The sequence below is a fragment of the Setaria viridis genome, chromosome 5 (genome assembly GCF_005286985.2).
Source record: "Setaria viridis chromosome 5, Setaria_viridis_v4.0, whole genome shotgun sequence".
NCBI lineage: Eukaryota > Viridiplantae > Streptophyta > Magnoliopsida > Poales > Poaceae > Setaria > Setaria viridis.
The window spans coordinates 3,743,414-3,755,946 of NC_048267.2; the positions used below are offsets into that span (position 1 = coordinate 3,743,414).

Here is a 12,533-nt window from a genome sequence, read left to right on the forward strand (position 1 = left end):
TCAAGAAGGGTCAACATACTAGATATAATCACCATGATTACATAAAGAATTCTATGCATTCTAACCTTGCATTGGACTAAGGAACAAGCATATTCATAATAGATAGAAAGCATAAAATGAGGCATTATGTCGCTAACAGATCAGATGACATGAACAACATTACTCACCTAATAGATGTATTAGATCATAACCTCCGAGTACATACCATTGATGATCACAACTAGCTCCTGAACTCGACCATGGCATAACCGCGCAGGGAGGCCATGGCGGCTAGGGTTTGGCTTAAGCCATCTCCTAGACAACTCTGAAGACTTGCGGCGGCTGTCAGCTCCCTCTGGTGAATGTCCTTGGTTTCGTCGAGTTTTGGTGGATTGATTCCATGTGCCAATGAAAATTGGGCATATTTATAGTCCAGAGGTGTCGTGGGGCAAAGGGCACGTCAATCTGGCCCAAAGACGGGCTAGGCCGATCAGCCGATTAGCCTAGGCGATCTCACTACCTTTGGGCCACAAACACCAAAACATTCTATACGAAAGTTGTAGGTCTTTTTAAGCCATGCAATTTAGATACTAAATTCGTCCCAATTGGGGTCTGGACGAGGGAGATATGCTTCGTGCAAGATCTGCTACTTCTGCGGACCTTCTAACCTTCCAATCTTGGGTTTTCCTTAGCTTGACCACAAGATTGACTTGCCAAATCACCACATACTTTGCCTCTAAGTCATCTAGAATAATGGTTCATCGAATGTGGATGCATTTGGACGGTTAATTGGTCTAGGCCGGTCGGCCTTTGGGTCCTGGGCCGATCGGCCAACTCTCTTTTGGTCTCCGCTAGTACTCGTCTTTCTCATGTAGACTTCTTGTGTTATCCAAAGTTCAGGTCCAAATTCAACTCGTAGAAAAACCCTTCATTTATGTCATATTTCCTATGATTTTGCAATGTAGTCCAAAGCACGACACATATGCGAATATGGGGTTATTTCAGGTGCCAAGTGGCGGGTTAGTATAAGAATATGCATGAAAACACTATTGAAATAGCACTAAAAGTGTGTCAATAATGAGCGTCAACAAACTTGTGGTGGTGGTGGTGTCAACTTGTGGAGTGGCGTGGCCGTGCAGCTTGGTATGCTTGTTAATGTGCTTAGAAGGGGTGTGTTGTATGGTGTGGCACAGGTCCGCTGGTTGTCTTCCAATCCAACCGATTGTCATGAATTCTTTATAATTGTTTTGTTGCTTTGTTGTACTCTTCGGTATGGATTTATTCTTGTTTTTAAGATAATCAACAGCTCAATTGTAGTTAGGGTGGGAACTTCACCGGATCATTGATACATGAGAAAATTTCCTATTTGACACCGGTAAAATGAGAATTTCCTTTTCTGGTCTTGAAAAGTTTGAACTTCCTTATTTGACACTATGTTCAACTTTCATTCCCTATTTGACACAACTGTCTCTATGCAATAACGGTGTTAAACGGAGGGTGAAAAGACAATTTTACCCTGTGCATGACCAAAGCCAAAGATAATTTTGCTGTCAATATTTTAGAAATAATAAAAGGCATTAATGTTGGTCACACATTCATAACATTGTTTCGGCATAATATTTTTTATTTTTAATTTAGTCGTACCAACTATCACCAATCAGTTTGACATATACAAGCTGACAAGCATCATGCAGCCTACCGTACCCATCTCATATTTCTGACGAATCAAATTAGCTCAAGTTGATAGTCGCCAACACCTCCTGAAAAAGCGGATCTTGCCCCCGCATCGCCCCTGCGGCGACTCGAGCAGCGGCACCCAACAACGCTGCCAAGGCTCCTTCCACTGTTTCGCGGTCCTGCCGCAACCGGAGTTTGACGCCGGAAGCCCGGCGGGAGACGAGGATGGCTGGCGGCAAGGATTTCTTCGCTTCCCGGGGGCAACACAGCCGCCGCTAGCCGGCTTCCTCCCTCCCATCTTCAAGCACGGGGGTGCTCGATGCCGCTGGCTAGCCTACTCTTCCTCCTCTTGCACCGCCGCCAAGGCACGTTGCCGAAACCGCGCGGGCATGAGGAAGGTGGTGGCGGGGCGATTCAGTGCCGTCTCCACCTGGTCCTCTTTCTCCGACGCTTCATGATGGTTGGCTGATGGTCTTGGCAGCAGATCCAGCTTTGTCTCAGCCGTTTCTAGTGTCATTGCGAGTTGTTTCGTCTGCTCGTCCATGGTGGCCCCTGTGGGCGGCGCCTTGCTGGGACACCCATCCATGGCGGTGACAACAGCCTGCCGAGGGTAAGGGTGACCCAGCCCCATCAGACACTTTCTTGCATCCGCGCGGTGCGCAGATCGGGAGTTGGGCTGGCAGCCGGACCAGCGCTCGGTGGCTCATGGTGGTATAGCTGTGGCGATGACTGGCAATGTTTGGTGGTTGTCATGTAGGGTGCAAGTTCTCGGGTGAAAGCCTACCTTAGTCCTTGATCGTTGGCCAGCGATGACGGTGCCATGGGTATCCTTTTCCTTCTGAAGGTGTTTTTGTGAGGACCTCAACCCTAGGGACATTTCTAGGTGAAAACCAAAGAACCGACTTGATGGTTCGGGCGACAGTAGCATCTTAACGATGCTTTGCTCTTGAGGTGTCGCTTTGGAGTCCTTGGATTGGCGGAACCATGGTGAGCTTAAAGCGTTGGCGGTGCTCGGTTTGTCTTTCAATATGCATGGCAGGACGATCTTAACATCAATAGTTTCTAAGACAACAATAGATATATGAATTTCGTTGCTGCAGAAGGATCAAAACAAGGTGGAAGCACGGGCATAGAAGAAGTTTGAAGCTTAAGTCTTTCTAGCTTTTTCTTAGTCTCTTTCTTTCTTATCTTTATGTTCCTTATTTTGAGGTTTGGAGTCTAAGTACTCATGTATTGTCTGGCTAGTTGGCCAAATTTGTTGTTATGGTCATAGACATTTCAAGATCGATTATTTTTCTTAATCTAAAAAATTAGCTCGAGTTACGACAGTTTCTACTAGCGTAGCCGGCCAGCCGCTTCGACGCACGTGGCCACCTGCCTAGCCTTTGCCCGCGGCCGAGCCTGGTGTCCCGTCCTCCCACCCCTGCGAGGAGCCTCCACACTCACAGTCGCCAGCCGCCGCATCCCGTCCCATGCAGAGCCCGACCTCCCCGGCGTCCCCGGCGAGGCGCACTAGCGCAGCCATTCTCACCCTCCAAAGTTCAAACTGGCATATGGTTGGTTCAGTTTGCTTAGTAGTAATTTGGTCCATTTAAGATCTGCAAGGGACTTCACGAATGTAACAGAATTGACAGTAGGGTCAAATAGGGAATAAAATTTAAATTCAGTGTCAAATAAGGATCGAAATTTCCAAGGTAAAAAAAACGCTCATTTTATTAGTGTCAAATAGGAATTTTCTCTAAAAATTTACGCATGGTTCATGATGCCACCAACCTAGCATCATCATTTTACCTCTCTGATACCACCACATGCCACCTCAAGTTGTCACTTGCCACAGCTACTGATCTCCTCTCTATAGAGAAAATTCCATGTATAATAGTGAAAGATAGATCAATTCTCTACGTGACACTTGGAATTTCAATCCTACTTTCTACTTATTCGACACTGAATCAAAATTTTGGTATCACACTACCACCCGTTCCGTTGGCTCGAATCATTTATAACCCGTGCGGTATCAGATTGTGAACGTTTGGACCAAAATACCCTTGCTATAGGGACCTTATCCATCCGCCCAGGGCAGACTCGCGCAGGGCAGGCAGCAGGCGCCGACTCGCGTGGGGCAGGCAGCAGTATTAATGCTCGTTCGATATTTGACATCGAAATATGACACTTCGCGTGCGAATTCCTTTGATTCGAGGGATTTCCTCTCCTTTTCTCTGTTTTCCTTTATTTCTTTTTCCTTCTCGTTTTTCAGGACCAGTTTGCCCTTGCCTTATCTGCGAGGAGGCATGCGGGAGGGTGACGACCTCTGGGCGAAGCTGTGGCGGTGCCGCCGGCGCCACCGCCGGAGCTTCACCGGCTTGAGCGTTTCGGCCAGGGAATCCGTTTTGAGGGTTCTATAAACAAGGATTAGTGCATGAAAGGAGGACGACTATGTGGGGCCATTGATGGGAGCTCTGCAGCCGAGATTCAGCCTTGATTGGGCTCCAAGGAGAGGGAGATGCAGAGCAGCAGAGGAGAAGTGGATGGGTGTGCCGCATGCGCAAAGGATTGGGTTCGACCATGTGCTGGCATGTGCTTCCAGGAAGTCACATCAAAGACCTTAGCTCATGAGGATTCAAGATCCAACAAAAATTGCCATGAACGAGTTCTGAATCTTCTCTTTGCTTTGTCACGCTGCATGTAGAGAGCAGGGCCATGCTGCTGCAGGGGGTGAGATGGACTGAGGGCGGCGCGAGCACAGCTGGTGGCGGCGCGAGGATGCCGCGTCCGCAGAGGGCCGGCCGGGTATGGCACCTACCTGGACCGGTAGCAGACAGCGCAGATTCGCCGGCGGAGCAACTCGTGGACGGCGGCGGCGGAGAGGAGATAACTCCATCTGGTTTTCGTTCTTGACCGAGAGGAGCGAGAGAGAGGCACCGGAGGGACGAGATGTAGCCGGCCTGATCCAATCGATGGAGAGGAGAAGGCAGGGGCAGGCTTGTCTATTTACTAGCCTGGAAAAGTAAAAGGAAACAAAAGAATCGAAAGAATTCGCATGCGGAGGCTTATATTTTGAAAGGACTACGAAGTGAGGCCTGCGGATTCGATGTCAAATATCGAAATTTCTCCGTCCATCGAAGTCGTCGAGATTTGCAGCGGCGGCGGACTCGCTTGCTTAGCCACCACTCGCCTTGCCGTGCCGGCCGCCTGACCCGCTAGGCTCTGCCGCTGGACTCCGACGCCGCGGCCGCGTGTAGGGTCGAAGCCATCGTCGCGCAGGGGCAGGAGCTGCCGCCGGCGTCGCACGGAAGCCGCCGCGTGGAGGACCGGAGCCGCAGCTCGCACCGCACGCGCCGCCGCGCGTAGACCCGAGGCCAGCGGCTGTGCAGCTCACCTTGCCGCATGGGTAGGAGTGCTGAGCGGGAGTAGATGTGAGCTAGCGGAGGAGAAAACCAGTTATTTATTTTGCACTTAGTGTGGCCCCACGACAATTCCTAATCCAAACCAAAAAAATCCGAACATGGGTTTGGTATAAAATTTCGTACCCTCTCCTTCTTATCCATTTTATTTCTCTTTCCCTATCCCAGCCTCTATCCGGACACCACAACAATGATGTTTGCATACAAAATGCTAAGGAACTAAATCTCACATGGGGGCATTTTGATCATTTACTGTCCACCTTAACGGCGTTAGCCAGGAAATCTTACGGTAGTGCCACAGAAGGCATGAATCTTAGAGCTGATGTCAAATAAGGAAGATTGAAATTCCAAGTATTAAATAGGGAATTGGTCTATCTTCTAATGTCACGTAGGAAATTTTCTCTAGTTATTTCATTTGGTTCAATCTACCTCCTAATTAGTTTTTTTTCCTCCATGTATGAGTTGAATTTTGAGCTCAAAGTTTATGAGTAGATATAAAACTTGATATCTTATGTAAAAAATATACTAAGAATTTTACATAGTTATTTTTATAGGTTACAAATGTTTAATACGAAATTAATCATAGATATACAAAATTGTACGAATCGTGAAAACAATCTGAAGTATTTTTTCTAATGTAGAGCGTCAACTTATAAGCCAAGTGATAAAATTTAAAATTAAAACTCAACTTGTACCTTGCACGTGAAGATAAAAAAAAGAAATTTAATTAGGAGGTATATTGGAATAAATAAAATAGTTTGGGAGAGTAAAACGAGTCTAAATTTTTTTTAAGGGTTAAACGGACAAAGTAAATAGGAGACGGAAGTGATTTTTTGTTTTTTAAAAGTAAAACGGTCGCGATTAGGCCATCCACAGCGTGAGAGTGGAGCCCGAAAAAATTTGGGCCCCACCATGAAAAACCGGGCATCGCTCTTCGGATGCTGCAATGTGCAAGCATTGCTGCGGGGCCCACGAGGTAATAAAAAAAAGTACGGTCTGGACGCTTGGGCCTCAAGCATGCGTGACCCAGTTCGGCATCGGATGGGGAGGAAAATAATTTTTTACGAAGATAGCACCGGCGCACGTACATTCGCCGCTCTCCATTTTTCTTTCTGGCGCGGGCACCGGTAGCCGCAGTGTGCGGAGTGGAGCTAGGGCCACGTTTAGTTCCTCAAAATTTCCAACTTTAACACCATGTAAAAAGAAGATTTCCCATCACATCAAACTTGTGGTACATGCATGGAGTATTAAATGTAGACGAAATTAAAAACTAATTGCACAATTTTGTTGTACTTTGCGAGACGAATCTTTTGAGCCTAATTAGTCAATGTTTGGATAATAATTCACAAATACAAACGAAATGCTACAGTGTGCTACAGTGCTATAACAGTAATTTTGCACCTCCAAATTTTGGGCAACTAAATTCTTCTCTCTCCCTTTCAAGCACCACTATAGTCTATAGCAACACGCTGTGGAGAGCCTTATAGCACAATCTTTGCGAATCTCAGGTAGCACATGCAAACAGATTCATGAACGACTCTTGAAAGTTCGCTCTTTGAACGAAATCGTTGACTATCATATACGAAAATCAGGCTACAGTACAGACTAGTATATATGTAGAGCGAGTTCACTTAAACATTTGAAAAGAAAAAAAGGATTTCTGTAATCTGGGTAGTGTGTTAGTGTGTAACAAGTTTTACGAAAGGGCTTGCTGTTGCAGGCTGAACAGGGAGACAGCATGCATGTCAACGCCTTCGTGGCCGACGCGACGAAAGGGGCTCATCCGAGACGTCCTCCCTCCCGGCTCCGTCGGCCCGTCAACAAATGGTCGTCCTCGCAAACGCACGTGGGCTCAGCCCTTCGACCCTTCGAGAACCATCACGGCGCCGTTCCACCTCGCCGACGGCACCACCGCAGCCGTGCCGTTCATGACGACGACGAGCCCATTCGAGCAGCAGCAGGTCGCCGTCTTCCCCGGCCCGGCTTCAAGGCTCTCAAGCTGCCATACCGGAACGACGTCACGACAGCGGCCGCCGAGGCACGCTGTTCTACCGTTTCTACATGCCGCTCCTTCTCCCGGACGGCGAGGCTCTCTGGAAATCACCGATCTCTTTGACAAGGCCGTCTCGACGCCGGGGTTCATCAGGAAGCACACGCCGGCGGCCAAGGTTCCGGTGGGGCGGTTCATGGTTCCCAAATTCAGGTTCACGTTCGAGTCCGAGGCAGGACATGAATAAGATGGGAGTCGCCGCCTCGCTGGAGCCTTCGGAGGCGGCGACTTCTCCGGCATGGTGGCTGGGGGAGACGGGCTCTCGATCAGTGTGGGGTGTACCACAAGGTCACCATTGAGGTGGACGAGCTGGGCACCGTGGCTACGAATCACCGATACTTCACTGACCCTGCCGTACCGGCCGGTATCGATACTTGCGTATCCGGTACTTCGATACTTCGATATTCCGATACTCTCTTTGTATCATCACTGTGTTGTTTTCCAAAATCGCGTATCGCTGTATCGTCGTATCGTATCGCCGTATCGATGATACATGGCACCGTGGCCTCAGCGGCCACGGCCGTTTGTCGGTCTGTCTGAGTGGGAGCGTGGGACCACCCCCGGTGGATTTCGTGGCGGACCGGCCGTTCTTGTTCGCCGTCGTGGAGGAGTGGGCCGGCGCTGTGCTCTTCTTTGGCTAAGTGGTGAATCCCCTGATGGAGGGATGTGTACCATGCTTGCATATACAAGCATGGCACTGCTAGCTGCATTTCATTTTATCCTTGCTCTTGGATCATCAGGTATTTGTTTTGATTGGCACCTACTCCTTCCGTTCTAAATTACTATTCATTCTGATTTATTTCTAGATGAACCTAGATATATATTAAGTCTAGATACATATCAAGAATTAGAAAAGTCAAAACAAATAGTATTTCCGGACGGAAGGAGTATTTCATAATCGGATATCGCAAAGTATAGTTGTCATCTTTATTTCTTTGGATAATTTTCAGGTTATTTTTTGTCATTCACCCTTATTTTTTTTACAAGTTTTATCCATGGAATTTTTCTCCGCGTTTTGAACAATGGAAATGCTTAGGCTGGTGCGTTTCGACGGGACACGGAAAAACCAGGCACCTCCATCCTTTAAAGCGGGAGACGAGGTGAGGAAGGTGGAAGGCAGCAAAGGAAGACCCGGGCTTGGATTTCATTGTGAGCTCCTCGAGAAGATCATAATGAACCTTGAACAAGGTGGGGAAGATTCTTTTGAGGTGAAGTTGACTAAACACGTGCACCGACAGTCGTTAACGGATTGGCACGCGTAATCTAGGTTCGCACGCGTAGTCTAGGTTCGATGTACCACCAAGACTTGCATGCACGCTCCTGCAGGACATTACTCCCTCCATTCCAAATTGTAGATTATTTTAACTTTTTTATATGTATAGTTTTTGCTATGCGGCTAAATATAGTGTATATCTAGATGCATAATAGTATATATAAATTTAGAAGAGCTAAAACGACCTACAATTTGAAATGGAGGGAAGTAATGTAGAGGGTCCGTCTCTGCACCGGCGGTAGCAACATTTCATCTCTTCTACTGCTCCATCTATCACCTTCTGAGTTGCCCGCCGCTATCAGCCTCGACCACTGCCCTAGCGGCACCCTCACTATACCGGCCATCTCCCACCACCGTCCTTCCCTAACCGAGGAGGCTACTTGTCCTCGCCTCCAGTACCTCCCGCTCAGTCCCGGTGGCGTGCCGCCTCTCAGTCCCTCCGCCTCTTCCCTATATTAACTCCTGACAAACAGCAGCCCCGTCACCGCACCTTACTGTCATCGCTTCAGCCACCACCGCCGAAGGGAGGAGGGGGCTGACCTCATCACTGGCCGTTGCCCATTAGCCACCGACGCGATGGTGCGCTTTTGTCCTCATGGCATGAGGAAGGAGGAACCTGAAGGCTGCACAGCGCATGTGGAGTGGCATATGGATTTGGGAGGGAATAAGGAACATGTATTTTTCACATGTACTTGTGATCACATGGAGTGGCACATGAATTTGGGAGGGAATAACGAACATGTATTTTTCACATGTACTTGTGTGATCACATGTTCTATCGTAGGCATCCATTTCAAATCAGTGATTGGGATTGACGAGAGAATTATGGGGTACGTGAGGGAATTACGGAGAGGTAAGAAAATCAATGGTTGGATGGTATACCATGTGAGAGATGGACGACTTAGATTGATCATGCGGTCGTGGAAAGACATTTCCCAGGGAATAATAACGCTGAAGGGTCAAGGCACGAGGGTGTGCAGGGTTGGGTTTGGGTACTTGGGTTTCGTAGTTGCCAGTTGGACTGAGGAGGGAGGTGCGCAGGCCAGGGCGTCAAGCCGTGACCTGCCTGCGCGATCTACTAGCATTTCCTTCGAAACTTTACTGAAGTTATGTCGAAAGTAAAAATCCTTTTGAACAGATTCAATTCAAGTTGTACTGCAAGCAAACAAATTAAGATACAAAAAGGCTGCGGAGATGAACAGAAAGCCAAACTTTAATTTTTGATTCATCTTGCTTTGGAGTCTCGCTTATTTCTGGACCTCTTGTTCGATCGTTCCTTATTCACATGGGCCACGGCCATGCCACGCCGCCGGTCGTCGCCTTCCGTCCCGATTCTAGTAGTCGTCGTGATCGTGTGAGTCATCGTCGAACTTCTCCCCGAGATAGCTCGCTCCTCCCGCGAGCGCCAATCCGCCCAGCACTCCCGCCGCCGCACCCACCGCCAGACCTGTCCCCATCCCCATCTTGTTGCTCTTCTGCGGAGCAGCGCCCGCCGCCGCGGGGGCACCGACCACCGGCGCAGCCGCGTACGCCGGAGCGGAAGGAGGAGCGCCGTACGCCGGCTGCGGCCCGCCTCCGTAACCGTAGGCGCCGGCCGGGTACCCCACCGGCGGCGCGGCGTACGGCGGCTGGCCGTAGGGCGGCGGCGGGGCGGCGTAGTAGGGGTCACGCGAGCCGCCGCTGCCGGCGGGATGGCCGTACGGCGCCGGGTACGGGCTCGGATCGTGGTGGTACCGCGGGGGCGGGGCCTCGCGGATGGCGACGCGGGCGTCGAGCTTCCCCTGCGGCCGGCCCGAGGGCCGCTTGAGGCGGAGAGTGCGGGAGACCTTGCCCCCGACCCCGGCGTCGTCGAGGACGTCGCGGAGCGGGAGGCGCGCGGACCCGACCAGCGGCTTGACGCCCTCGGCGGCGTTGGCGTGGACGATGTCGATGTGGAGGACGGCGTCCTCGAGCCGGGCGGCGGAGGGCGGGAGCTGGACGACGAGCTTCTCGTCCCAGACGGGGTTCTCGCCGTCGTCGAGGTCGACGTGGGTGGAGCTCTTGGGCCCGTCGTCCACCCAGAGCACGGCGTAGGGCTTGAGCTCGCCGTTGCGCCAGTTGACGTTCTTGAGGTCGCGCGCCGAGCCCACGGTCACCTCCACCTCGTAGCGGGAACCCATGGATGCTTTGGTGGCGGCTTGGTCCTTCTGGAACCAACCCTTGCCGAATGACATGCTCTCCTGTCCTCACTGCGGTACTTTCTTTCGCTTGCTTGTGGGGGATGGCGATAATAAGGTGGGAGGACTTAAGTAGGCGCGTGAGGAAGAAGTTTCGTGTAGGCCTACTTGTATAATTTTATATTTCTCACTCATCAAATAGATAATAACATATACAGTTTGCACATTACATATTTATTATCCTCTGCTCCAACAAAACTGTCATCCTAATTTTTCCTAAGTCAAACTATATTTATTTTAATCAAATTTATAGCAAAGAGTATCAATATTTATGGCATCATATGGGTATACTATGAAAATATATTCCATGATAAATCTCATGATATATATACATATATAAGATTAGTCAAATTTAAATTAGTTTGAATAAGCACAAAGTTAAAATGACACGATTTTAATGTAACTATTAATTGGTGCGTGCATGGTTGCGTAGGTGAAGTCAACACGAAATAAGACACGCATGCAAAAATAAATTAGTAGTCAGTGATAAAAAAAATAATGAAGGGTGACGGCCAAACATGAACTAAAATTGCTTAGAAGTTCACGATGACATGTATTTTGAAGATAGTTTGGACCTGTTTGTTTGAGCTACAGCTTTTAAGTTTTTCTGAAAAACTTATGCTAGCTCCTTAACACTAGCATTTAGAAGATGTATTTAATTTTTTGAGCTCAAAAGGCTATGGAAAGCTCGAAAAACTAAGCTTTTCAGCTTTCCATATAGATACAACTTTTTTGAGCTTCTGACTTTTCATGGTGAGAAGCTGACAGGAAGGTTAAAGGGGCAAGCATGGTAGGCTAAAGCGACATGTATTTTGAAAATGAGGAGTACCGTCTTTTATTTTACTAATTCATCCACGGTTGTTCAGATCTTACCATTGAGTAGGCTATGGCACTCATGTGGAAGTTTGAAGCTTAATTTGTGCAGTCTGTGATCCAGATCTCATCCGTCAAATAACTTGATCCCCGCGGATCTGAGATGGCCATGTGTTTGCGTGTTGAGATTGAAATTTTTCTAGTACTCGTCACATTTATCAAACATAAGATGCTTCTTCCAGCTTGCCGATGCACATGGATGTACCAACTTTCCTAATTATATTGATCATTGGTTTGTTAATTAAGTCCTAGTGTAGATAGTGTTCACCCTTCTTCGTCCAAGTTGTGCTACATTCCACGCACCGTGTTCATCCCATTACGGCATTATCTGGAGTCCAGTCAATGGTCTAATCACCTCTGTATGCTACCCTTTTCTGTCAACTTCATATTGACGTTTTTCAGAAATGTCATATAAAGCTGACCGGAGGAATAAGGATCCTACTCTCGATACATGTAACCAGTAGTGTATGTTGCTACTTATGAGTTGATATTTTTGCTCGCCATACAAGTACTAGACTCAATTATTTTTTTTTTTTGGGGGGCTCAATGCATAATTGCACCTTTGTACATATAACACGGCAGACACAACACAGAGTTGCATTTGCTGAGAGAGCGACCGGATGAGTAGAATACTCGGTGCTTGCATTATTGTCCCCAGAGATAAACCCTGCTGCGTTTTATACAAAATAATGAGCGAGTCAATACTGCTCATTACCTTTTCGATCTTGTCCGTTAAAGTTTAGTATACTATTGGAGTACCAACCCCTCACGCTATCCCAGAGTCGTAGTTACCCTCATAATCCTAATGCCCTGCTTCTGAAAAATGCGGTAGCTTACGTGTTCACGTCGCACCATTCCCATCGCAAAGCCACCGGCTGACTTGCGTTAGTTGTGTGAGATTAAAGAGCTGGGTCGGAAAGTCTGACGGGAGATTGTTAGGAGAGCTGGTAGCTCTCATCTATTTTTTTTTTTTTGTCAAGTTAGGGGTAAGACTATCTAGTTGACTGTGAGCTCTAGTGGACCTGGATCAGATGAGGCCCCAACTTTGGCGTGTTGTGCCGGAA

At 48.4% G+C, this 12,533-nt stretch overlaps 1 protein-coding gene and 1 pseudogene across 1 annotated transcript; one reads left to right on the forward strand and one right to left on the reverse strand.

Moving 5' to 3' along the window:
• The first annotated feature begins 6,795 nt into the window (after positions 1-6,795).
• On the forward strand, positions 6,796-7,913 carry LOC117854741 (putative serpin-Z12; annotated as a pseudogene).
• Positions 7,914-9,487: 1,574 nt separating this feature from the next.
• On the reverse strand, positions 9,488-12,471 carry LOC117857159 (uncharacterized). Its single transcript, XM_034739667.2, has one exon. The coding sequence runs from the start codon at positions 10,591-10,593 to the stop codon at positions 9,715-9,717; it is 879 nt and encodes a 292-aa protein (XP_034595558.1). The 5' UTR covers positions 10,594-12,471; the 3' UTR covers positions 9,488-9,714.
• Positions 12,472-12,533: the final 62 nt, after the last annotated feature.